The sequence below is a fragment of the Betta splendens genome, chromosome 12 (genome assembly GCF_900634795.4).
Source record: "Betta splendens chromosome 12, fBetSpl5.4, whole genome shotgun sequence".
Lineage (NCBI taxonomy): Eukaryota > Metazoa > Chordata > Actinopteri > Anabantiformes > Osphronemidae > Betta > Betta splendens.
The window spans coordinates 2,708,804-2,735,986 of NC_040892.2; the positions used below are offsets into that span (position 1 = coordinate 2,708,804).

At 44.3% G+C, this 27,183-nt stretch overlaps 1 protein-coding gene across 3 annotated transcripts in view; it reads right to left on the bottom strand.

Moving 5' to 3' along the window:
- tnksa (tankyrase, TRF1-interacting ankyrin-related ADP-ribose polymerase a) overlaps nucleotides 1-27,183 on the bottom strand; it is a 46,253-nt gene that overhangs the window by 12,779 nt on the left and 6,291 nt on the right. Inside the window, exons 1-12 of one of the 3 annotated variants that reach the window (XM_029168150.3) lie at nucleotides 26,309-26,915; nucleotides 26,141-26,236; nucleotides 14,843-14,879; nucleotides 11,735-11,810; nucleotides 4,264-4,358; nucleotides 3,842-3,908; nucleotides 3,547-3,733; nucleotides 1,926-2,047; nucleotides 1,742-1,833; nucleotides 1,552-1,630; nucleotides 1,045-1,216; nucleotides 381-460 (exon numbers count right to left, since the gene is read on the bottom strand). In XM_029168150.3, the coding sequence (XP_029023983.1) occupies nucleotides 381-460; nucleotides 1,045-1,216; nucleotides 1,552-1,630; nucleotides 1,742-1,833; nucleotides 1,926-2,047; nucleotides 3,547-3,733; nucleotides 3,842-3,908; nucleotides 4,264-4,358; nucleotides 11,735-11,810; nucleotides 14,843-14,879; nucleotides 26,141-26,236; nucleotides 26,309-26,627 (1,422 nt within the window). In that variant the 5' untranslated portion in view covers nucleotides 26,628-26,915. Of the gene's footprint in view, nucleotides 1-380; nucleotides 461-1,044; nucleotides 1,217-1,551; nucleotides 1,631-1,741; nucleotides 1,834-1,925; nucleotides 2,048-3,546; nucleotides 3,734-3,841; nucleotides 3,909-4,263; nucleotides 4,359-11,734; nucleotides 11,811-14,842; nucleotides 14,880-26,140; nucleotides 26,237-26,308; nucleotides 26,916-27,183 lie in introns of those variants that run through there. The other 2 variants (XM_029168148.3, XM_029168149.3) reach the window with 2 other exon arrangements.

Consider the following 27,183-nt stretch of genomic DNA (forward strand, 5'->3'; position numbering starts at 1 on the left):
ACCCTCATCGTCTAGACAAGCCCATTACCATCTGCCTCCGGAGGTAAAGATGCACAGAGCTGCACACAGCGCTTCACACAGCGCCGCGCGCGTCTGTCAGATTCTTTACCCGGTGTTACTGGGTCCTGACATCAGGTGGGTGGTTTCATCCGAAGCATATTACAATGCATGAGCGGTGCCTACGTATTTAACACGAGTGGGCCCGGTGCAGATCCGACTGCTAACTGCAGAGGATTACTGCGATTAGTGCGACGGAGGAACTTCTCTGAGGCAGAAAAGGCGAATTTTACAGTTGGTCAACAAAAACCACAAGAAGCAAGTGTCACTGTAAGATTGGTTTTATTTCCTTGTTTGTTTGAATTAACAAAACAAATGAGTACCTTGACTGTGTCCAGGTCTCCGGCTTTGGCAGCTTCCAGGAGTCTGTAGTCCACGTCTGAATTTCTCATCGGGATATTCTCTAAAAAGCAGCACAGACAGGAGAAAAATAGAGAAACACAGACTGGATGTGAATTACAGTGGATGAAGACAAAAGACTGCTGGACACAACATTACCTCAGCTTTTTGTTCATTTCAGTTTGGTGGATTAGAAAATGTCAGACACATAACTGAACTGTAATTTGGGCATTTCTGAGAATCAAACTTGATTTGCAGCTCAACAATAACAGGTTGAAGACAATGATTCATTCTATAAAATAGCTGTCGTAACCATGACAAACACATTGGGCTTTGACTGGGCACTTATTACAACTAAGCAGTATAACGTAGACACAGAATGAAAAGGGAGAAACTGCTGCAGGAATGTACTGCGGTGCCTTTACCTCTGAACACGTGAGTTGACTCACTCTGCCTTGAAAACTTCAGTTTCAGTCAGTAAAAAATCAATATTGACCCGAAAAACAATCCTAGTTAATCTCCGTTGCCTAGTAGTGCATAGCAACTAAAACACAGCACGTACTGATATCCAGCCACCCCTGCACACACACACACACACACACACACACACACACACACACACACACACACACACACACGGCCGTGTACCATTGAGTATTTGCTGAACGGCTTCGTTTCCCATCTGAGCGGCGGTGAAGCCCTGCAGTGACACCAGCGAGGCGTCGGCCCCGTATCCCAGCAGCAGCCTGCAGGTCTGAAGGTGACCCGCCAGGGCCGCGCGGTGCAGCGCCGTCTGACCCAGAGTGTCCAGGGCGTTCACCTGCCACAAACACAAGTACAGGGACGGTACAGCACAGCCTGCAGGTAATGCACCTACATGCACCAGTTTGAGTCAGCACAGTTCACGAACGTAATGAGGTGGGATGAGTCATCCTCTTGCGACTTGAAAACAAACCTCTCCCTCTAGACAGCAGACAACATTTCTCATTTCCCTTTATGCATGTATTGTATAGCCTAAACACAGGTAGTAAGTAAACATGCAAACACATACAGCAGCATTTAGACTGGAGACTAACCAACATGAGGATAATTTAAAGAGAATGACAGAAAAAAGTGAAAAAGGTGCTATCTGCATCTAAAAGGGTCCGTTTTTACCTTGGCACCATGTTTCTGCAGCACCTCCATGATGTCATTATGAGCTCGCTCTGCTGCCACGTGGAGGGGAGTCATGAAACTAGAGTAAAGGAAACAAACAGTGTCCTTCTAGTTAACACGCTTAACTAGTGAACTAGCTCCTTCGTCACACTGGTAACGAGCTGTTCGTATACAGGTGTAAATAACTCACTCCTTGTTCTTCTCATTGACGTTGGCGCCCTTCCTCAGCAGCAGCTCCGTCACCTGTTTCCTCTTGGGGTGAGGTGATGCTACAGCACAGTGCTGACACGCAAACAGACACTGTCTCAGCACTATTGTAGACATCCACTTCAAGGTTAAAACATGCAACTACAGCACCTCGGTATTTATCTTACCAGAGCAGTCTCGTGTGTGTGGGGGTGTTTGAAGTTGATGATCTCCAGGGCCAGAGACTTCTTCGCTTTGGCCATGTCAGCTTCTCGGGCAGCTTGGAGCAGCGAGTGTCCCTTAAACTCATCTGCACGCACACGCACACAAACACGCACACGCACGCATGTCAGGAATGCGGACAAACACCTTTTCTTCGTCAGATAATTGTCTTTCAGGTTTCTGAGGAACCATCTCCTTCAACTCCTGCGCCTGTTCGACCATGACAACATAGATATGTTTTCACTGCCACAAAGAAATCCTTCACAGTGAGAGCTTATAACACAAGATGCAACAGCCTGTGTGCTGGAGTTGAAGCAGAAATAACTGATTACTCCCCCAATGACCGAGAATTTCAAACAGCAGCCTATCTTCTTTCTACATGAAAATGTCTAAGCAACTCAAAACCTTTAAAGGAAGTTCTCTGAGGGTAATTTTTACACGTCTAAACTTATTACTGCCAATATGTGCTTGAGTAAACACATTTTATATGAACGGAAAACAATATCTAGCATCACCTCAATTAAACAAAACATGCCCACACTTTACAACTGAAGAAACAAGACCAACACAATAAAAAGCTCAACACTCACTCATGACTGCCAGCGCTTGTAGACTCATAGTTTAACTGAGCAGAAAGGCTGGAAACTGCAAGAACAGCACCAACAGCTGTTTATTTGCCGCTGCAGAGTTGAACCTTCCCTCAATGACATCTCTGCTTGTTACATTGCGAGAATCCCAAAAAACGTGTCTATTACTGCTTGTCATTCAAAACGCTATAACTGGGCAGACTGGCTTCCATGTTCCAGCGAATCAATTTCCTAGTGTCAACAAAAACATCCTGCACCTGTACTGAAGGCAACAGGCAGCTTAAATGTCAGAGCTTTCAAAGTTCAACGAATCCCATAGAAATTCTTTTCACAGCCGGCACTGGTCAGATGACCATTTCTTGCAGGAAAAGGAAAAAGGTCTTTAAACACACAACCATATAGTCTGTAGTGAGACAAAAACCTCCCCTTAGCAACGGGAGGTTTTATCCTCGTGCTAGAATGCCAAAGCAACTCTTGATACAGGATCATATCACTGGCAATGACGTTTAAGTCTCAAAATGTCTGGGTCGTGTTTGTGTGATGTCTCATTACGGCGGCGAGCGTCCCGCTGCGTGTTCAACAGCAGCCGCTGATCAAAAAGCTAACAACTAACAAGGGAAGCCGTTGTATAGGAAGCCACGATGGCTTATGATGATTCATGTAGCATTTTGGTTTTGTTTTGATCTGCTTTATTACAGAGATAAAGCAACAAGTGCAGCAGTGAGGGAGCAGACTCGCTAATTAACTTTCAAAGTGTTGCAGAGAGCGTTCTGGCAGAAACAAAGAGTAGTGTTGTCTGCTCCGACTCTGTGGTGGAGCAGACGTCAACAAAAAGCCAAAGAGATATCTATTTAATGATGGTGATCCGCTAATAACACCATGAAATGCTTGAGAATGTGCCAGTTCTGTGTATAAATGACTGAGTACTTATCAGTGCTGTTTAATGAATGTTTAATAAATTCGGCATCACGACTCTCCACTGCACTGGAGCAGCACTCACATGTAAGTCTCTCCTTCAGCTCCGGAGTGGGGGCCATGTCCACGGAGCTCTTGCTGTGGCAGTTGAGCAGGGTCGGGTCGGCGCCGTGGCTCAGCAGCAGCGAGCACACCTCCACGCGGTTTTTGGACGCGGCCTCGTGGAGAGGCGTGAACTGCCACAGGTCCATGGCGTTAACACAGGCGCCGTGCTGAAGGAGGGGTCAGAGCGACGTCAGCCACGCCATGGACGTGGGGGGGGGGGGGGGTCAGACCGAAGCCAGGGGTCTCAGACACAGTAATGAACAGTGGTAACGTACCTTTAGCAGCAGCTCAGTGACTTCATAGTGGCCATAAGAGCAGGCGTTGTGTAGAGGCACCAAACCACTGCAAGGGACAAAGAGGTGAAACAACACTAATTATCTGTGTGAGCTCAGCTGCGTGATGCTAACAACATGGCTGCACAATCAAATGATGACAAAAGTGAGTAAAGCATGTGTGGAACCTGCATGTGTGTATAAAACTGCCTTGAGATGACATTTATTGTGAATCGACGCCACATGAAGAAACTGAATTGAATTCAGGCTTGCTGAGACATTTCAGTCTGGAACCTGCTGCGCCTCCAGACAGCCGGAGGTTAGTTATTATGAAACGTCTACTCAGATTATGGCACTCTCTAAAGGGGCTCACTTCATTTCCTGGCTTTAATAAGCTCTTATTTTTTTAATTTACTTATACGCACCCCTTGTCCTTGGCGTGAACATCTGCTCCGTGCTGTAGCAGCAGCTGAACTATCCTGACCCTGTTGTAGCCTGCTGCCAGGTGCAGTGGAGTTGACTGGAGACACACAAGACAGAAAGCAGGCAAAATAAATGTTGGTCTTTTAAAAGCATGACAACCGATCATCACAGTTTAATTATCCTCAGTTCTGCGCAGAAATAAAGCTCCCCGTTCGGCAGACAGACATGGACATCTGTGTGGTTTGTACTGGACTCTCCAGGGAAATAGTAAATGTGCTGTTCCAGTCATGGATCAAACAAAAGACATATCCTGACTAGTCCTTCCATAAAACTGATGGGAAGCTGTAGTTCTAAATCCTTTGATATCAGACCGAGATGAGACGACTGCAGCTTCCTATGTTCTCAAGTCCATTCTTCCTTAAAGCTGCAGATAAGGGCGAAACATAAAAAAGGTGACGTCTTGGCCACCCGTGAGTTCAGCTGTGAAAGTCTTCTACATCCCTGGATGTGCTGGGAGGCAAGAAAGGACAGGCAGTAGAGACACTGCTGTTTGGGGGCTCTGCTGCATACAAAGTGGACACAGATCTACGTAGGCTTTTGTTTTGTTTTGTCTTTTTTTAAATAAAACACTTTAAGGTCAGTAAAAGAAAATGTCAAACTATGTTTTAGAATTGTCAAATGAAAGTCCACGCAGCCATCTGTCCAGACCTCCTGAAAAGCATCTCATCTTAGATGATCTTTGCAGCAGCAGCAGCAGCAGCAGAGAGGAGGAGCAGCGGCGCTGGCTGCACAGATGGTCCGCTCGTATTTACAGGAATGTGACAGCAGCCGTTGGAAGGAGCAGGACACCGAGGCGTCATCCTCCTCCTAATGCGGCGTCATTATGTGCGAGTCGCTGCCTGGAGACGTGTTCCTGCGATTTGCAGGGGATATAAATACACTCATATGTTGGGCATTAATCAGGTGCTTTGCCTGTCTTGAACCGCTCCCTATCAGTGACCCCACGCACGCGTTGCATCATCATTATTCATCACAGTGATGCCGGGGTCAGTTCTGGTAGTTTTAGCTCCACCTCCTCAATCTGTCAATCCGTATGAGTCCAAGCAAATCAGTAAGCGAGTGTTTAGAGCAACAACGCTGTCTGAGTTACTTCTGCATCATTTAGACACTTATTTAAGGGAAGGACACAATGAGCAGCTCCAACACAAACACACTCGTAACACTGGCCCGAGTCGCCTGTAGAGCTAATAATCAAACACAGCGTCCATTTAACATTTGTCTGACCCTGCATCTTCAACGGGTCTCCAGCGCAGACGCGTCTTATATGAAGCAGGGCCTGGTTTTGTTCTGGTGACAGTAAAAGGCAGAGAGTGCTTTCCATTTAATGAATGCTCATTAAAAGGTGCACAGCGGTGCTGCAGCGGTCTGTCCAAGCCTTTAATGCGACCATGTTTAAGTCGAGCCTGGGATTTTAGATGGTTCCTTCAGTGACACTACACATCTGGGCTCTATTTGCATAAAAGTATATTGTTGTTGTTTCCAGGATTCATTATTCTACTTAAATTGCCCCCCTTTAATGTGATTCTATGAATTGTTGGGGATTTCAGGCATTTTAAAAAGTTTTGAGCTATTTTACAGACTTGAAAGGAGAGCGGCCGTTACATTTCTGGGTAAACAAACAAGACCAATGTGCTGCTGGTAAACTAATTTTATTTACTTGTGGACAGCAGGGGGGCGGGCTTGTTCCTGCTTCCTGTTAGATAACAGCCCCCTGGCTGTTGCATCCACAGATAGTGGTTGGTTCACATTTATTTTACACATATGAACATGGCATTAACCTTCTCATTTCATTCACAGTGGGACACCAAATAATGTGAGGCTGCCACAGCTAACGAGACGTTCAACGCGTGCTCAGTCAGTCCATGCGTTATTGTTCTGTGTGTTCTGTGCAGTCGTGTTTTATATGTTTTATATGAATGTGAAATTGCCAAGATGTCATGTCCAACAGACCTGACAAAATATGCCCTAAAAAAAAAAAAAAAAAAACACTACTGGATTATTTTCATTCACAGCAGATGCAATCGGCAACAACAGCCACAGACTGAAAATGGCCAATAGCAATACCAATGTTTTAATCATCTAAAAGCTTTCCTCTGAGGCGGAGGGGAGTGGAGGGTGGGGGTGGGGGGTGGGGGGGGGGGGGGGGGGGGGGGGGGGGGGGGGGGGGGGGGGGGGGGGGGCGAGGGAGTACTGGAGGAAAATGAAGGAGGCAGGGAAGCGCGAAAGCGCTGTGCAAAAATCTAATCTTTATTCTCACTCCCTCTGGCTTCATTTATCTCTTTTATTTACATAGAAACACTGAATCTAAATCCTGGGTGCACGCAGCCGCCTCACTGTACGGCATTTATCAGATTTAGCTTATACCAGCAAACACAATCATCTCAACAACAGCATTAAAAACCAGCAGCACTATTAAAACACACCGGTCGCATTTTTCTTCAGCGCAACGTTTAAAAACAAACGGGCGGCGTAAACCGCCGCCGCGTTGGATCTCTCTTTGTTCCCGTTCGGTTCTTCAGCCCCGCTCGCGTCTTCCTCGCTCGCATTTTTCAGTCTTCTTTACGAGCCCGTCAAGCTGTTTCCATGACAACGGTGACTGCTAGCTGTCAGCAGTTGCCATAGCGATGAGACGTGATCTATCTGGGAGGGTGAGCGGCCACATTTGGACCGGTTTGTTTGGTGTTGCTTGCGTGAAAGTGTGTGTGCGCGTGTGTGTGTGTGTGTGTGTGTGTGTGTGTGTGTGTGTGTACATCTAACTGTTATGTTTCACTCTGTATTACAGTCAATAGAATGATTGGATAATAACAGGGCTTGTGATGGCTCTCACTCAGTCTGTGTCAGACTATTAATATGACAGAAATCTTTTTCATTGTGTGTAAAAAAAAAAAAAAGTATAAGGCCACGCCTGTAATTTAGCACAGTTAATATAATGTGTTCCACACTCTTACATCTGTATGAGTCTTCTTAAAGCCTAAATTCCTAAGTCTCTGAACTACAAGACACTGATTCTCTGATTCACTGATTCAAAATATGCATGCTCCTAATGATTAAATACATAAAAATCAAAACTTGTATTTTTTTTAAATAAGTCAGATGCTGGATCAATGCATATATTAGCAAATCTGTGTGCTGGTTTCTGACTGACAAACTGCCCCCCCCCACACACACACACACACACACTACGGCTGCTGACAGCTCAGCCCAGCCAACAGCAAGGAAGATAAATAACCTACAGCTAGTCTTTTTATCTAATGCTCTGCATGCAGCCTCACAGCGAGACACACACACACACACGCCTCAGCTATCTCATGTCTATCTGCTCTGCTTCCCAGCTACAAACACTGACTTTCACTGACAGAGCTCTGGGCTCCACAGAAAGTTTAAAGCTCGGCACCTCAACTTCAGGAAGACGATCTCTGAAAACAGCACCAAATGTCTTTTCCTACTATCAATCACAAATGGACACATCTTAAATTTTTTAAAAAGGTACCTACTGTCAAAAACACGACTTTTAACAGGTGTTGTTCATACACTGCACATGATAGAATGTCCAACCTTAATGACTCCACGTGCTTCGCTGCAGCATCTGCACATGACAAGCAAAGACTGGTTACGCTTGGGAAAGACTGTCAAAGAGGCCAGTGATTAATATGAAATGGTGGCTCGTGCACAGGCAGGCCTGGTGGAGGAGGCCCTGGTTTTTATCTGACACAGCTCAAACGGGGATTCCTGCCGGCGGAGTTTAGACAGCATGTATTAAATCAGCAAGATGCACTGATTGTTGAGCGGCCAACACACAGGTCCTAGCAGCGCTGTTGATATTTTTATTCTCTGATGCAAAGATTAAGGGAAAGCGGTTACATGTGCAGACACAGTGCCCTCGTTGTCAAGGAAGAATCCATTCCTACGACCTTGCACACCTCGTATAAATTCACCTGGATTTAGAAATGTGAGTGAACTTCCCTTCCCCGTTGGGAGCCACAGCAGCCGCCAGTGAACAAATCATAGCTTAGTATCAGAGGAGAACGACCAAGCAAGCTGCCACAGAGGAGACGGCACTGGAATAAAGAGAACCTCACTCATTTACACAGTAATAGCTCAGACAGCAGCCAAGCTATCATAGAAACTGAGGAACCACCAAACTCACAAAGGGGCACCAGACAGGTCCAATACATACAGCTAGCAACTCTATTTGATAAATAGCTAAAAAAGCTTGAAATAAATAGATTCAAAATATTTAAGACAGCGAGATATCCAATTATGTCTTTCCCTAAAAACATTTCTCAGCAGACAGGATGATGGACACTAACTGCCAGGGTAAAACTCTCAGCAGGATAAGCTCCTTTAATCAACATTTAAACAAAGTCTCTTCTTTTCTCTTCCCTTTCTGTGAATCTTAATCTCGGTCTTGCACTTCAGTCGTCTGGTCCTTTGATGCTCCTGCCAGCTAGGACAAGAGTGGGTGCGATGATTCTCGCTGGTGAGATACAGATCCAAAATTCACAATGTTCACAAACACACACCGACACCAGGCAGAGCTCATGACAGTCCACGGCTCGAAATGGATTCCTTAAAAAGAGCGGAAAACTGAACTTCCAGCAGAGCTGCTGACGGTCAGTCTGGATAATGCAATAAGAAAAGAAAGGATGTGACAGATGTTATTAGCCTCTGAAAGGTCCAGCTATGCGGCCCACTGATTACAGAATACTATCTGAAAACCAGTGGAGTTCTAGGGCACATAAGGTAAAATCTGTCTCTGGATTCACAAATTACATCGAGTTTGAGTGAGTCCATAGGCTTTGTTGACCAAAAACAAAAACCCTGCAGATCACTACCATTATCCTCTAAAAGGACGAATGTTCAGCTCAGCTGTGTGTGTGTGTGAGCAGGAGAGTAAGCGGTAGGTTTCAATAGAGGCAGCTTGATAACACTCTGCACTAAGCTGTGTTAATAATATCCCACTCTGATGGGCCCTCAATCATCTGAGTGCAAGCACACACACACACACACGCACGCACGCACGCACGCACGCACACGCACACACTTTTACCCCGTTGCCTCTGCTGTGGAGCAGTCTAATCAGTTTTATTTATACTGACGATTATAATGACGATGGTTTAAATGACAGAGACATCTCTTACTTTAACGCGGCACAAACAACAACAGTAACATCGCTAAAGGGTTTGAGTTAAAACAGTTACCTTCATGAATGCTGGCGTTGTGCAGGGCGTGGTCTTTGTATCAATATCTAATGACTTATTTTAAAACTAAAAGGGAAAAAGCTTTTGCTCCAATGCAGCCACCAGAGCATTGTGCAGGTCTGCTACTGATCCAGGGCTCATAAGGCCAAAGTTCACCAACAGGAGACAGTGTTCCGGCCTAAAAGCCAGGTTGGTTGGCAGATATATACAAATAAACTTCATTCATAGAGAATCCAGCCCATCCAGATTTGCTAATTTTCATCTGTGTCTCTTTGAGATAAAGAGGTAAATCTAAATTCTTATAAATATAAATAAAAAAATAAGCTTTGCAAAACGTTTTTGTTGTCCCTGAGTTTGAGCTAATATTCATAGTTATTACCCAGACTTCTCTCAACAGAAAATCCTCCTCGTCGCCTCATTTAAATTACCCATAATGAGGACAAAACTGCACTGTATGAAAATATATTGCATCCCCTGTGCACGGTTGCAGCCTGAGCTATTAAAGAGCATTACGGACATTACAAAACTGCAGGAGAGCTCATTTCAAAATACGTCAGAGCACCGTCTTTATATTTGGGGACATTCATTCACTCGTGAACCCTTAACTTTCAGCGTTTTTCAATAATCCCCTGTGCTTGTCCTCTGCATCTACACAGAATTTCAAATTGCATGGTTCTCCCTTGGGTTATCACATCCCCAGTGGGCCACCTGCACAGATAATAGATGGAGGATGCTCTCTCACAATTATGGGTATGACGGTGATATGATGAATACATGCTGCAGCTGAGCATCATCACCAACACTGAAGTACCCATAATTATGGCGAAGTGCCTCCTCAAGGCTGTTATCAAATTATATGTCACCAATCGTACAGAGTAAAAGGGTCCCTAAACCGTTGTCATAGCAACCTATAAAATACAGAGCTCTTGGCTTTAGCAGCAAACAAATTAGGGTCTGTCTTTGTTCGGACGCAGGCTTCGAAATCGCTGGCTTGAGTTCTTGATAATCTTGTTGTTTCAGAAGAGTCTGACAAGAACATTAATCCAGAGTAAAGTCCACAGAGACGCTTACACGACCCCGAGACGTATCCTCAACCTGTTTGGCCAATTGCCATAGCAGGTTCTTCAGTCACACTCTGCCCAGAAGGAAAAACAGGGTCGGCAGCCGTCTTTATTTCTGTCAGCAGTGTGGAGGAGCAGAGGGACCACTTCAACCAAAGCTAGGAAACACAAAACTAGAAAGAAGCGCCCCCCCCCCCCTTTCCAGTCATTCATCCGTGGAAGTAATCAGTCACAACCAGGCAGACTGCTGCGTGCGAGCGAGCGGAGCTCAACCTGAGGCTCCGGGTCCCTGAGGACGAACGGAGGAAGGTGCAGCCACATAATAATTTCTATTAAGCGAACACGATGTAATACAACAATTTCCTCGGTTGGCCAGCGTTACCTGGCATTTCATTTAGCATGCCCAGCATTCTTCAAGCCCGTAAGTCTCACGCTACACCATGCACTTTAATTAACTTCCAAGTGTACCGTCAACAGACTAGAAAACTGGTAAAGGTCTGCCACTTGCTTATCAAGAGTAATTTGGTGCATCTAATTTTATACAGTAGTATTTTTTTAATTATATTTTCTTGAACGTTAGATCTTTAAAGGCCTGTGATTAAACATACGTAGATATAAACTGAACTGAACTGAAAATCTCCTGCAGTTCAGACTCCAGCCATCAGCATCATTTGCATTAAAGGCATCAAATCAACATCCCTGCTACTTAAAAATTCTATTTCAAACCCAACCAATGTCACACATGCATATATTCCGTACAGCATCAAACCCAGTATTTGTGCATTTATTCGGCGTCGGGGCCAGTGAACAGTCCCTGAGTCTGGCATTGTTGTCTGTGTTGCTATGCGATGCGACCGTTCAGTAAGTGTGCTAATTTATTCATTAACAGTTTTGTGTCTCCATCTATTCATTTTAATGACTGACAGCCCAGGAAGGTTACTAATGCCTGCTGGAGAGTGCTTGGATTATTTAATACAACCAAGGCCCACAGCTGCCAATAACAGCATTTGTTTCACTTTCCTGGGCAAAATAAAACCTTTAAGCCGCGGTCGGGTGGTTGTGTAACAGTAATGACTTTCCTGAGGTGCAGTAGTGATGCAGAAAGTTCCCGTGATTTGCCTTTTTCTTAATTACTGTGTTTTTGGTCTTACCTTGCGGCCGTCACTCGCATGGCAGTTAACATTGAGCGGCGTGAGCAAGGCCATTAGCTTCTCCTCGTTTCCACTCCTGTGAATATACACACACACAAACATGAGCGTCAGGTAGAAGATATGCACCACCACAAAGGATTAGAGGGAGAACGAGATAAGAAGCTCAGGCCAAGAAATGCAGAGACTGACTGACAAACACATTCTTGTACAACAGGGTGAGTGCTTCTATGCATGTTTGCATTAACGTACATGGAGGAGATGAGAAAAATATCATCCATCGCATCTCATGTCTCCTGGACAACCCCTCCTTTTCCTTTGCCCTTATGCAACCACTGATTCTTCCTCCTCACCTTCACGTCTATTGCTCAGCAGCTCTCAGTTCTTTTGCTCAACTAGTTACCTTCTGCTGCTTGTGCCAAAACATTGTGATGCAAACAGCGACTTGACGATTCAAAGGGGATAGAAGCATGACGGGGAAAAGCACAAGCTCAACCGTCAGCAAATGGCAGCGATGAACGTCGGCTGCTCTAGTTTTCTTCTCTTTAGCTTTGCTTTTGCTGGCTTTAGGTGTGTGGCACTAATCAGGCTCTTGTTGGTAGCGCCTTCAACTAGAAGTGACTAAAGCCAGCAAATCAAAAGGAAAAGTCAAAAAGGAAAACAACAAAGCAAGTAAATGATTCCTTAAATAACTCAAAAGACTTCATAACTAAAAGCTGTTTTAGATTATCCTTAAACCTACATAAAATTCTTTTAAGGCTGCATGAGTTTGAGAAAAATATAGGATATATGTAAATTGTATTGTAAATATTAATACAAAACTTTATGTGTGATGAGGTGATGTGATTTGTCTGCTTGTTTGGTAGAGAAGAAAAAGACAAGAAAATTATTACTCTATTATTGTCGAACAGCTTGATTCAAAACAGCAACTGTCAAACAGAGAAAGCTACAGAGCACATTTAAATTCAGTGCCATTATTGTAATACTAAGCCAGTCTAACATAATAATACTAGAGTAAAGTCAAAGCTCCAGGATCTCAGCAGAAAGCCCCCAGACCAGCGAGTCTACCTGACACAAGGCAATTAACCTTAGCATACGATGTGAATGAGGAATGAGGTTTGACAGACTGAACCACAGAAGTTCTGTTGATTGGCACCTCAGCAAAAGCTTTTTACTCATGATGCCATCATTTGTTGTGGACAAAAACACAAGGGCATGAGTTCAGTGTGGCTCTGCTCAGTGTCATCTCTCTAGTCTGGAAAGACCATACATGACACACGCTCGCTGGCCAAACAGACCCTGACAGGTGACCTCTTCATTATGAGCGTGGATAACGAGCCAGCTTCACTTGAAACATAGGCTGTGGTTTACTTCATCAGAGCGGTTACACCAGTTGACTAAACTGAAGCAGTTCTGAAGGAAAAACACTCCAAAGTACGAGTAAGAGTGGTTTTGGGATGTACATATACAAACTGGTTCTCAGATCTCTGTTGCGAAAACATCTTGATCTCAGAGTTTTCAGTTAAAGTCTAAATACTGTAGATGTTAATGTAGACTTTAACGTGTGTACTCACGTTAGCTGAGCCCCTAAAACTGTGAATAGAATAAAGCTTTGGCTGTGCAGATAATCTACTATGCTAATAGATGACGTACCTTGTCTGTATACGCTAACAACACTAAACAAACACCAACTGAAGCTTCGGCTGTTTGCATAAGACGTTATTACATATTACCTCCATGGACCTTGCTTTATGATGTGCCATCACATTTATCCAAAAGAAAGACTTTTTTAGATCAAAACACAAACACGTCTTCCATTGATTTTCTCATCTAATGCCTGGGAGGAAAGCAAATATGGAAAGCTCACAAAATAATGAAAAGCTTTCTTTAAGTTGCTCCAAACTCCGGCTGGAGGACAACAGTGAATCCTGTGTGGTATTTAGAAGAAACGGCGTCAGTTTAGCAATAACAACAATGTGTGAAGGGACCTGACAAACTGTCACAGCTGAGGAGCCAGTAATGCCAATGTTGTGACACGGCCTGAGGGATGTGTAATAATCACACAACTGTTCACCAACACTATCACAAAATTAAAACTAAGTCAAAAACAGGAAAAAGAAAATAGCATTCTATTATTTCATAGAATATGACATAAAATAAGGTGAATGTTTAGAGGCTCAGCTGTCATAGATGCATGGCTTCCTAGTTCAGAAGTGCAGCCTGCTGACCCCATAATGCACAGGAGAACTGCGACTGTAGGCCAGCTGCTTCTAGTGTGTGTGTGTGTGTGTGTGTGTGTGTGTGTGTGTGTTTATCTGAAACGAAGGGAGAGAGGTAGAGAGACAAAAGGGGGAAAGAGACAAGGATGGAGGGAGAGAGATTGTTGAGGCATTGAGCACTCAGCCACCCACACACTATCCCAAAAGAACGGCTCTGCCATGTTCACATACACAACACACAGCATGCACTGCCTGCAACCATAACAGGCCTCCCAAAGAACTGAGCTGCCCTCACAAGACAGAGCTGAAACACCTGTACAGTGTATGTGTTTGTGTTTGTATGTACTTTAACTGGACCTCACAACTTGAAAGAGCATTCTGTTAGTTAATGCTAGGTGTTAGCGCTAAGGGCTACGGCTAGGCATTCATTTGTGATGGTTAGAGGCTAAGTGAGGATTTATGAAAATGAGTGGCCGCATGTGCGCGTTTGTATTTGCATAGTGGGGGTTGGGCACAACTGATAAAACAGCAAAATAAGAAAGTGACAGCAGCAGGAAATGATGAAATTCAGAAAAATTACAAAAATAAGAGCGAGCAAACAAACATAAAACAAAAAACAACAACAATGTGGACAAAGTATGAAATTAATAAAACAAGAAAATAGGAGGGGGTGAGGGGAAAAGACAAAAGAGAAAGAATGAGTGAGTAAATTAGAAGAAACAAGGGGAGGATGGAGAGAAGTGAGGAGTAAAATAATACAGGAAGGAAGCAAACAGGGGAGGAGCATGAAGAAAGTAAGCGAGGAAACAAGAGGTGAACAGGCGGCAAAACACATCAGTGAGGCACGAAAAGATGAGAAGAAAACAAAGAGCTCGGAGAACGTGGTACTCACCTCGCCGCCTCCAGCAGCTCATCCTTCTTGTATTCACCTACATGGTTATAAAAGATCATGGTGTCAGACAACTGGCTGCTCACACACACACACTGACCCCCCCCCCCCCACACACACACAGATACACAAAATAAAGATCTCTCTGTTGAGGGAATCTCTCTCTCTCTCTCCATTCTCACTCAGTGCGCACCCCTCTGGCTCCGGTTGCCGTGACGATGCGTTGCCGGCAGCGACCACAGCACGTTCATTGTTCATCGCACGACGAGCGGCGGACTGACACGCGCTCTATCCGTCCGTGCGTCCGTCCATCCCTCTCTCCTTTGCCGCGCTTGACTCCCGTCTGTCGTCCGCTACTCATATTGCTAAGCATCTCCTCTCGTTCTCCATGATAGCTCTCTCTCTCTCTCTCTCTTTCTCTCTCTCTCTCTGTTTCCCTGCTTTCCTTTTTCCTGTGAGGAGGCGCAGTTACCATAAAAACACAACAGAAATAAACAAACCCCTCCCCCTACTTTCCTCGCCCTCTCTCCCTCCCTCTCTCTCTCTCTCCTAGCCCTGCCCCCCTGCTACTCCAGTCACAACACACACCTTCCCATATGTGTCTTTTCTCCCAGAGAAACAGCAAAGGGTGGGGGGAGCCAAACCATATAATCTGGAACATTGCTGGATTATCTGCCTGTTTAAGTAATTTCATTCAAACATCCTCCGTTGGTGTGATACCTGATTATCACATGGTGACTGAAAAACCGAAATGGACTGAAAATCATCCTCAACTTAGCTATAATAAAAAAAAACAGAGCCCTGTTATCTCCAGTGTGTTTTCTGTGTCAGTTCACTTTGTTCTGATGAAGTTGGACTCAGGAGGATGACTTTTTATTGTATTTACTGTATTTTACAAATACAGTTAATATAAAAGCTACAGACACAGAAACACTGTTTGTCTCGGAGGGACCTCAAAGGCATCTTTGTCTATGAAATGTCCACTTTATTTATACACCACACCTCAAGTTTGCACACACAGTCTGTCCTTTAACAATTTAAAGAATCTAACTGATGTAATCCTCCTTCGTTTCATATATAACCAGAAAAGACACTCGACAGCCAATCAACACAGGCCAAGTAGCATTTAGTTTCCATTTAGTTTCATTTCTCTGTGGGTAAATCTTGGTTTGACTTCTAATTATCAGTATTAACATGCTACAATGGTTCTGTGCCATCCAGTAGCTCTTAATGAGGCCATGCTGTTACTTTATCACTGGACCAAACTAAGGTTCACGTCTCAAGTCTCTGCTGTCAGCCCGATCACAGTACTTGGCCACAGAGTTATTTCATTATGATAAAACGTCTGCTGGAGGAGAAACAACTGTGACGGTGGTCACAAAAAATGCCACACCCTGTCGCTCCCAAAACCTGAAACCTGGTGCGTTAGAACTTTAGACAGCGAAGGTGAAGCGTGCTGCTGCAACGAACACGGGTGAGACAGAAATGTCATGTTTACGTCGTTAATATTTGTGCAGCGCTACATAACATTAGATGAAGAGCTGCACTCAACGTTTGCAGCCCTCCAAGATATTATCCAGGTAAACAGCATATTTAACAGCACGACAAGGCCTCAACCTTGCAAGACTGCCTCTGCAACTCCTACCGGAACGCGACCCGAGGCTTATTCAAATAGGAAAACCAATACGGAAAATTGCCGGCAAATTCATGCAGGAAAGTTCATCTCCGAAATTGGCCTCAGAGATGGAAGAGAGAGGGGTAAAAACTGAGACAATCAAACACCGGCGACATTAATGTGATTCAGATAAATGGGGAGAGGACGAGGAGCGCGGGCTGTGTGTACGCGGAGCAGACGAAGGGGCGGGGTGGGGCGAGGTGCGAGGAAGAAAGGTTACAGCGGAGGAACGGGGGGAGGAGGAAGGAACAAAGGATCCGCAGATGAAAGAGAGAAGGGATGATTAGGGATCTGGAAACTGACATGCATGGATTTGACACAGTATAATTGGTGTTAGGGAGGCTAAGGCGGAACAGGAAGAAGAAAGGGAAGACGGAGAGGGGCAGAGCGAGGCGGCGAGATAGAAAAACACAAATACAGGAGAACGGGGAGAGAAATGTACTGAGAGATCAAAAAACTAAATTAGATGCTGTAGTTTTGCAATAATTTATGCGGCTAGACAAGCTCATTTTTCCATTACACACCAGGCAGAGAGTCCTTACAGTTGGCTTGATTATACTGTCATTATCATTACAATAATCATTATTAACATCACCATGGAAGTGCTGGCTGGACATCTTTTATTTCTATCTCCACTTTATTGGATTCTTTGTATCTTTTAGCTGCATACACACAAATACATCTAAATGTGTTATTACTTTTATTTAGTGATCTTCTGTCTCTCTTCAGTCAATGTAGACCACCATTGTTGTTAAACGGACTACACTTCCCACGTCGCAGGCAACATATTGGGTCACGTTTCCCATTTTACAGACAGTACAGTAAAAACACGTAACCTCAGCTTTCAAGTGTTAATAGAAAAAATGCAATAAAGCTCCAAAGCTGAAATAAGGGCTGTTTCCCCTCTTGTTCCCATTCTGCTGACAGTGAATGAATGAAGCATTAGAACCATGTTGACCAACAACTTCCCCCATCAGCCATAAAAAAAACAAACTATGCAGCAAAATCTACGTGAATATCTGCAAAGGAAGCATTGACCTTTTAGATTACACAGTAATGATAAAACTACTTTTTGTAGTCAGTTTTTGTATTTACTGTGAAAGTCCCACTATTTACCCACAGCTGAAATACATCAGTTACTGCAGTTATTTACTTAATATGTTAATTGTTTACCCAAGGTGTATCAGTATTTTTCCATGCTGCTTCATGGATTTAACCAGCAGCTGGTTGTACGTTCTCTACCTCACAGTCAGACAGGACAAAACAAAACAAAAAGAACAAGATGCTTAAATAATTCAAAACATAGTTTTTAAGCCAATAATAGGAACAGAATTCTCTGCACTTCTGAGCATCCCTTAATGGACAAAGATATGAAAACAAGTGAAAAAATAGATTTAAATACAAAAAAGGCCTCTAATGGTTTGTAGAATACATTAAATCTTGTGTGTGTGTGTTTGGCATCAACAATCCTGCTGACTCTGAACAGAAGGCAAGGACAGGTTAAAGCTCTGGACAGTCTAGTGGCCTCCTGAATGATGATATTGTGAGAGTAAGACACAAACTGTAAGTGTGTGTGTGTGTGTGTGTGTGTGTGTGTCTCACTGCAGACTCTGGTGATCTCCGTTTGAATCCTAATGCCTGCGTGGGGGTGTGTGCGCGCATGCTTGTGTGTCTGTGTACGTGCGCACATTAACGCAATTCCAGGGTCGTGCACACGAGGACGAGCCAATGTCAAACAGTCACGGTCCTGCATATATCTTGACCGTGCAGCTCGGACCCGCTGGACCGTGTGTGCGTACTAAGTGGTTGTACAAGCGCATGATGCTGAATGATGCTGACTTGACCACGAGTCGCCTCAGTGCCCAGATGTTGCGCGCGCGCGTGCGGCGTGCGTGCGTGTGTGTGTTTAAATCAAATATCATTTGTTGTACAGGCAGTTTATCCAGTGTTATACAACAACTGGCTTTGAGTCAAGGGATGAGCGGCCCACTTATAACCTCAGCAAGGTCACAACCACGAGTGGATCTGGGCACACGGAGACCAATCACTGGGAAAAATAAACAAACAGGGGAGAACGGAAATTATAAAAGAGGTTGTCTGTGCCCTTTGCTGGCTGCCTCGTCACACACACACACACACACACACACACACACACACACACACACACACACACACACACACACACACACACACACACACACACACACACACACACACACACACACACACACACACACACACACACACACAGTGTGATTAATTGCTTCACACGGTGCAACAAACAGAAGTGCTGTGGATTAATTGTGTTCGTTGGGCCACCGTCTTCGCCCTCTTAATACGGTACTTGATTTTGAAAGTAAGAATCTGGATAAAAAGCGGATGAATCATTTATCATGACAACATCTGTGTGTGTGTGTGTGTGCCCGTCTGTGGGTTTGCCTTGAATTGCCCAAATCACTTTATCTAAGCCGTTTTCCTGCTCAACCTTACAATCAAAAGCTGGATAGGACTCGTCTCAGCCAAGACTTGAATTCTGTTCCTGTTTGTTGCCTTTATTTTAGCTTATTAGACAAATTTTGTCAGTCGGTTAACTGCCTTCACTTGCTCACTCAGTGCTGCAGAGCTGGGAAGTCATGTGGAAAACTAGGCAATTTCAGCGGAGGAAAAATGGCCCAAATGGGGATGAGGGAACCTTGCAAGTTCCTTGGAAGAGGATGTCGTACAGCTGGGCTTGCCAAGACAGAGATGGCATTTTTGTTTTTGTAGATTGTAGACATCAGAACAGACTCGAGCAGCGATGCCCACCTGTGCGTGTGTGTGTGTGTGTGTACTAGGGCTCGGGCTCATTCATCACCGGGGACCAATCGAACTCCAGTGATCATGGTAATCAGTGGCCGTGTCACTGATAAGAAGAGGAAAGCTACACACAGGGCCGTGAAGCCACATGACTCAACTTCCTATCTCACACACACACACACACACACACACACTCAGACACACACTCAGACACACACTCACGCAAACTCTGTGAAGGCGCATGTAGCAGCAGAAAGCTGATTTCTTCCCTCGCTCTGCTGCACTGGCAGGATGAAGCCTAAAGCAGCTACAGCCGCTCTTCATCTGCACACCTGTGCTGTAAACACACACACACACACACACACACACACACACACACACACACACACACACACACACACACACATCAGAGCTCAGCCATCTTTCAGGTTCTTTGCATTCACTTGATATTGCATCCATTCATCTATTTCTGCCCGTCGCCTGAGCCAGTCAACATCTTGATCTTTTCTCCTTCACGCGTTCCCTTCCCTTTGCCTCTGTATTTATTCATCCATGCTGAGCCACATCCTTCACTCTCTCTCCGACTGCGGCTCTTTGTCTTCGTTATTCCTCGCTGCCCGACTTCGTCTCCCACTCTCAGTCTCCTCCTCTCTCTCTCCAATCTCTCGCCGTTGTGACGGCCCGCGTGAGAGCGCGCCGGCTAATTTTCTGCTATGTTAAAGCGGCGTGTCCACCACGGACCTCGCTTCAAAGCAACTATTTCTTTTTCTCTTTATTTACAACATCATGGGAGTGTTCAACACTCAGCACGGCCGGAGCAGAGGTTCATTGGAAGCGCGCGCGCGCGCACACACGCGCACACACGCGCACACACGCGCACACACACACACACACACACACACACACACACACACACACACACACACACACACACACACACACACACACACACACACACACACACACACACACACACACACACACACACACACACACACACACACACACACACACACACACACACACACACACACACACACACACACACACACACACACACACACACACTTCCGTACTCGTCAGACGCCAGCAGCAGAGACACACTTCCTCAATCTTCAGTTCAGCACTTCTAGATAAAAACCAGTGCAGGGTGGACATGAGGCCTAATTGATTCCAAGGGATGGAAACTTGTCCGGCAGCAAAAGAAATTTGATTAGTGCCAGTTCCAGTTATGACAGGACGACGGGGATACCGTGCAAAAATGATTGAAACCCATTTTATTCCCAGTGGATTAATTTTTCATGTCCCCCTCGTATCTGCAGATCCTCTCCACCGTGGTTCCTTTGTCAGTGACAGCCTATTATTGCCGTCTGTTACTCATTGCTGAAGATGAAAAGCTCACTATGACAAGATAACAGGGATTTTTGACAAAGAATTGGGAAGTTGTTTAATTCTACAAATCTCCACTCCTGTCTGAGATTTCCACACCGAGTCTCCAGGACAAGGAGATCCAGCACAAAACTGGGGAGGTTCATTTTGATGACTAAACAGGACCATAAAAGCGAAAAGAGGGAGAAATAAATGCTGCACACTTTAAAGTAACATAATGCTGCATTAAATAAGTCTAAAAAAGCAGTCAATAACTAACACAACTCGAAATTCATTAATGTTTGCAGATTTAAACCCAGCTGTGAAGCCAAAATTGACAAGTCATTATCTAAGTGAAACTAATGCTTTGCTTGTTCAAGTCGGGAAACTGATCAACATCTAATGCTGAAAATGTCCAAACGTGCTTTGCAGAATTCATAAGATGAACCCATTGATTTTCTTTGAGCCAACTGGGGCCCTGCTTTAGTGAAAATAATAGGATTTTTCAACAAGGTAATAGGAAAACAGCAGTAGATACATCTCACATTTGTCATTTTCACAAGGGGCATTTCAAATTCTCTCTAGTTACTATGATTTCGGGCCACTGATCACTAATATACATATTTAATCCTATAACTTCCTATATCCTAAGCCCATTTCAGCCAACAGGAGAAAACCAGAGCTTGGCTCACAACAGGTGTCTGTTAAAAGGTCACACAGATTATTACCTTGATCTCTGTGACCCATATTGAGTTTCTACAAGTTTGAATCAAACATAGCAAAAGAAGAGAGGATGAGATGAAGATCCATACATTCCATCTTAAGGCATTGTTATTTAATTTCATCTCCTCAGATAATTCATATTTACACTAAGTCAAAGTCCTGATCTGAATAATGGCCTAATGGTGATGCTCACATGCAACAACGCAATAAGTCAGAAACTACATCCAAATGCTCAGTAGTGGAAATTTCCCAGCAATCATTAGATTTAAAGTAACTAAATTGAATCTATGCAGAGTTTGCGTGTGTGTGTGTGTGTGTGTGTGTGTGTGTGTGTGTGTGTGTGTGTGTGTGGCTCATGAGTAAGCAGATTGTCCATTGATTCCCATTAGAGTTGTGCAGTTCGTCACTGTATGGAAGATAAATAATGCAAGCGCCTTTCTGACTACAATCAACACCGCGTTAGCCTTGCTGTTAGCAGACTCATCACCCTGTGCTTAGTGCACTCAGGGACAACAGAGTGTAGTTCATCTGCATTTTGAAAACAGCCAGAGCCCAAAAGGCTGTGCCATAAATATCACAAGGCCTCCCACACCCCACTCAGGCTGCTGTACAGGAGGCCTTTTCTAAATAGGCCCTTTACTATATGAATATTTACTTCTGTAGTATCTTAAGGTAAAAGCTCTAGTTTGACTTTAAAGTGAATCGATTCTTAATCAAAGAATTCTACTTTTGTTATTTTCATATTACACTGAATTTTAATTTGTTATAAAATATGACAAAATAATGATCTTTTTACATATAAAACTCATGTGTCTTCACAGGCCAGAAAAAAACAAACAGAAGAGGCCAACACAGTGTGTTGTGTGAATGTGAGTGTGTGTGTGTGTTGATGACCAGAGTAGAGAATTGATCTTCTTGAGGCTTAGGAGCAGCGACTCTGTGAATAACAATCAGAGGCAATTAATAGCAGCTAATGGACTCTGTTTCTCACTCCTCGCACTCATTCTTCTTCCATCTCTATTTATTACTTCCAGTTTTTTCTCCTATATTTTTTTTTACTACGCAGCTGTTCTGCAAGTCTCTCCTAACAGCCCTGAGCTATGAACTTTTAGAAAGACATTCAAACTTTGTATTATTTATTGACTGTAAACTTCCATTATATATATCAGTGTTTATTGAAGGCCATGAATGAGTTAATAAAAGTCAAGGTGACGGGTGACGGAACCGTATTTACCAAATACGGTTCCAGATGATGCTGCTGTCAAACCTTAAAAACTTGCCTTTGCTTTTACAGCTTTAGAATCAACCCACACAACTACCTATGCCACTAATTCCATCATGTAGCCCGAGGCTGAAGCTCAATGCATCTGGAGTATCCGGCCGCTACTTCTTAGAAACAATCAATATTTTTCTTCATATACACAGCAGCTTTAGCGTAACGGTACTTCATCCATTTTTGAGACAATAGAAACTTAAGCGGAAACTTTCTCAAACTTTGTTTAACCAGAATCATAGAACATAAACAGCCTCAGTCTCGAGGATTAGCTGATCATATTATGACGATGATGTCCACCAGCTTCCAACAACAACAACAGACGCTGAGACAATTCAGAAGAAAAGAATAAAGTAAAAGACCCATGTCAATAGGGTTGAAAAGATGGGGAGGCTGAACAAAGCTGAAAGTAAGTTAAAAAAAGTGAGAGACATCAGGGACCAAGAGGACATAAAGTATAGATGATGTGAGAAAGGGAAACAGAGTGACACTAAGGCTGATGTAAGGACGAGGGTAGATGGAGTCTGTCCTTTAAGCTCATTAAACAACACCACAATTAGTGAAAGAAGAAAGACATAAAGACGCGAGAAAAGAAGGAAGAGAGTTGTCAAGGGCAGATATAATGGGATGAAAGCATCCTAATCACTGCCTTCGAGCCAAAAGACAATAAATTACTAATGACAATGACACGTCAAGACAGATGTAAGGAATCTGCCAGGTGATGCTTCTAGGTCTTCTCAGGCTTTTCCCCATCGTTACTCGCTCTCATTTATTCATCTGCAGTCAGCTGATCTCAGGCTTTTACACTCACACTGATGATGACTGTTAGGTAACGGTGACAGCGATGCGTGTTAGTCATGTGTTTATTTGGTCAAATAGGAAAAGTTTTCTTGACCAAAAATGTAAATTCACTGCCATGACTCAATGTGAGTTTATACAAGACGACAAGTCACACATACATACCTGTGGCAAGGCAGGAGTTTAGATTTACAGAATCTCATATTTAGTCCATACACTTCTACTCACCTGATAAAAGACATTAGAATTAACCTGAAACCCTGAAACAAAGTTTAACTCCACATTTTAGTCACTGCTCTTTTTTGGCTTTGGCACATTATGGATGAGCTTTAGTTGATAACCCTTGTCTTCCTAAACCAATACTGCTGCAGAGAATCCATCGAGAGCACCTCACTATAGTCAGCAACCTGACAGTCAGCTTCCTTCCACAGTACGTGTCCACACAACATGATCTTGGAATAATCTGCTTAAAACCTTTAAAACAATACACGATTGCTGCTTTAGACAATTAATACACACTGGGGAAATGTGCTTAAAATGCTCAGCTGGGGGGGGACAGCAGAGTCCATCCTTTCTGAAAGCAATAAGTTGGATGCAGCATGGCAGTAGAGATAATTTATTGGTCAATATAAACTTCCATCAGCACAGAAGCTAAAAGCTGTGCTGGCCTGCGGCAGAGATGAAGAATAGGCCAGAACCTCGTAAAATCATAAGCACAAAACATGCAGGGCAGTTAGGGAAAGGCCCCGGCAGGGTGTCAGCAGAGATGCCACGCAGGCTACAAATACATAAACCTGCGTGGATATATGCTGACATTTACACTGTTAAAAGGTTTTTCCTGGAAAACTCATCACATGCTTTTGCTCAGGTGTTTGCTCCACCACCATAACAAAACCTTCCCTTGACCCTAAAGGCAATAAAATAAAACCATCTATGAGAGGATGGACTCAAATGCCCCACTGCCAGCAATAATTACCACAGCGAATTTACTCTGGAGTGTTATTAGGTGAGAAGACAATGCAACACAGCGGTGGTTTAGGTAATTATTGCTGCCTTGAAAAGCCTAATTGACATTACAAACAAGACGGGCTGAGTTTGTCACATCTGAAGCTCGGCCAGATTTCATCAACCGATGAAGGAGCAGAGTCACAGCACGACTGTTACGGATCAACTAGTTTGCCTGTTAAAGAGCAGATGTTATGAACTGATAGGTAACACTGCACTGTCCTTGTTAATGCTTTTATGTTGCCTTTCTATAAAAAAATAATAATTCCAACAAGCCGTCTGTTTTTCATGAAGTCGGTGCTTTAGGTCTATTTTAAGAGTCCAACTGTTTGTCGACTGTACCATAAGTTATATTGCTGGGTTTGGTGCATGCTAGCTCACAGACATGGCTTCATAATGAATCGCCATCTTGGTATCAACTAAACAATAAATTTTTAAATCCACATAAAAACAATCATTTTCCTGTGAGCTCCTGCGCTGAGATTCCCTCTAATGGGTTCACTTTGCACAGCTCCTCACGGTGGTATCACGAGATTTATCTCATTTACCACATAGGCCAAACCAGGGACTTGATGATGTAACCCAGTGTAAACACAGAAGCGATGCTGTGAAAACTGATTTCGAGCCTGCATCAATATCAGCAAGAGAAAACGGAGTGGCGGCAAACACACACACACGGATTCTGAAATTAAAATTCCTTGTACTCATCCACTACTGCAACCAAAAACAAGATTCATTTAGTTCAATTAGAGTCTATGTCTTTCAAGTTAGGTGAAGATTCAAATCTCTGAACATACATATAAGACTTTATTAGATGTGCAAAATAAAACACCAGCCAAAAAAGTTCCTCTCTCTACATATTACAAAACTCCACAAAAATATAGCACCAAGTGTTTGTGTTATTTTCTGCTACTGAATAGAGGAAATGAGTCCTGCTGCCTTTAAGAGCTCATAACAACAAAAGAACCGGTAATTAGTCAGAGTTTTACGGCACGGTTTAGGGGCCCATCTTGGCCACTCTGAAAGGGCTTTTACAGATTTTTTGTTATTGCCAGCAAACTAAATATACTGACCAAGTGTTTCAGAGTAACACAGGAGAAATCCATACGTTTTCTATGCAATCTTTTAGATTAGACTCCCTTACTTTAGTCTGCATCTCTCAGTATCTACGAGTCAAATAAAGTGAAAAAACAAAACAAGAAACAAAGGAAAACAAAAGGCAAGCAAACCAAAGGTCCACACAGTCAGCCAGTTAATTGAGAAGCTGATCAATGTGTGCAGCCTAAGCCAAAAGGGAAGTGAAAGAAAAATGAAAAGACAATGGGAAGGAGAGAACAGACACCAACACTCCTGGCCACTGATTATAGCCTTGGAAAGAAGCAGAGAGCAGAACGAACAAAACGCGCCGTAGCGACAGGCGTACACACAGCCTTGGACTAGAAGACTGAATGTGGTCAACACGCAGCTTCACGGAATAAAAAGGAGCGCGGAGAAAAGGGAATATTGGCTGCAGCCTTGGACGGAATGAGGAAATGGATGTTGGCTGAAAGTTGTGGACGTGACGCACGGACGGTAGGACGGATGTGGAAACGTGTAGTTTGCAGGAGGCGAGCGTGGCACACAAACAAGCAGAAACGCGGGTGAGACGGGTTCAGACACTGACCTGTGAGCACGGCTTTGGCCGAGGGTTCTGCCAGGTCCAGGGCCGACTTGCCGTCAGTGTTGCGGATGTTGGGGTCCGCTCCATGCTGCAGTAGCACTGTACAACAACAGGGCAGACAGAGACAATAGCTGAGCTCCTGGACAGACATGCAAACTCCCCGACACACACCTCCTGCCAGCACTCCTCCTGCTCCTGCTCCTGCTCCTCCTGGTGCTGCTACTGGACCACATCCTGCTCCATAAACTGCTCTTCCTGGACCTCCTCCTTTTTCTGACCCTTGCGCCACCGCTATCCCTCCTCTTCCTCTTGCTCCTCTTGTGCTTGTGTCTGCAGGCTCTCCTGACAGCCCCTCTGCAAGTCCTGCTTCACATCTCTCCCCTTCTCCTCCTCCTCCTCCAGCTGCTCCTCCTCTGTTGCTAGCGCTGCTCCCTTGGCTGCCCCTGGCTGCCCCTGCCCTGCAAGCCATGCTGCTGATGTAAACAGACATGCCACAACAAGAGCAGCGAGAGCTACGCTACACCACACCACCAAAGAGGACCCAACAAAGCAGCTGCGTGAACACGAAACATCATATGTCCGTGGATTAGTGACGCAAGGTTTTGATGAAGCTGAGAAAATAAATAAAATTGGGTGAGGAAGGGAGGGACGAGTGGCTACAGCTAATCGAGATAGCAGCAACAGCAGCAGCAGAACGAGGCGGGCAGGCAGCGCGAGTGGAGAGACTTTCGCCTCTCCAACTGACTGAGCGATGCAGCGGAGAGCAAGATGAGAGAGGGGAAGGGAGAGGAGGGGGTTGAGAGTCAGAGAGGATGAGAGAGGTAGAGGACGGAAGGAGGAGAGGGAGAGCAAAACAAACCAGGAGTGTCGGTTTAAAGCGAGACGGAGGCTGGGGAGAACGGGGGGAGGAGGAAATTCAGAGGAGAGAAGACGACGGGAAAAGAGGGAAGAGGAGAGAAGAAAGTGGAGGAAGACATGAAAGGAAAGGACATGATAAGTTAGGAGATTCTGAGAGACGACAGGACAGGGAAGGAGAAATGAGAAGA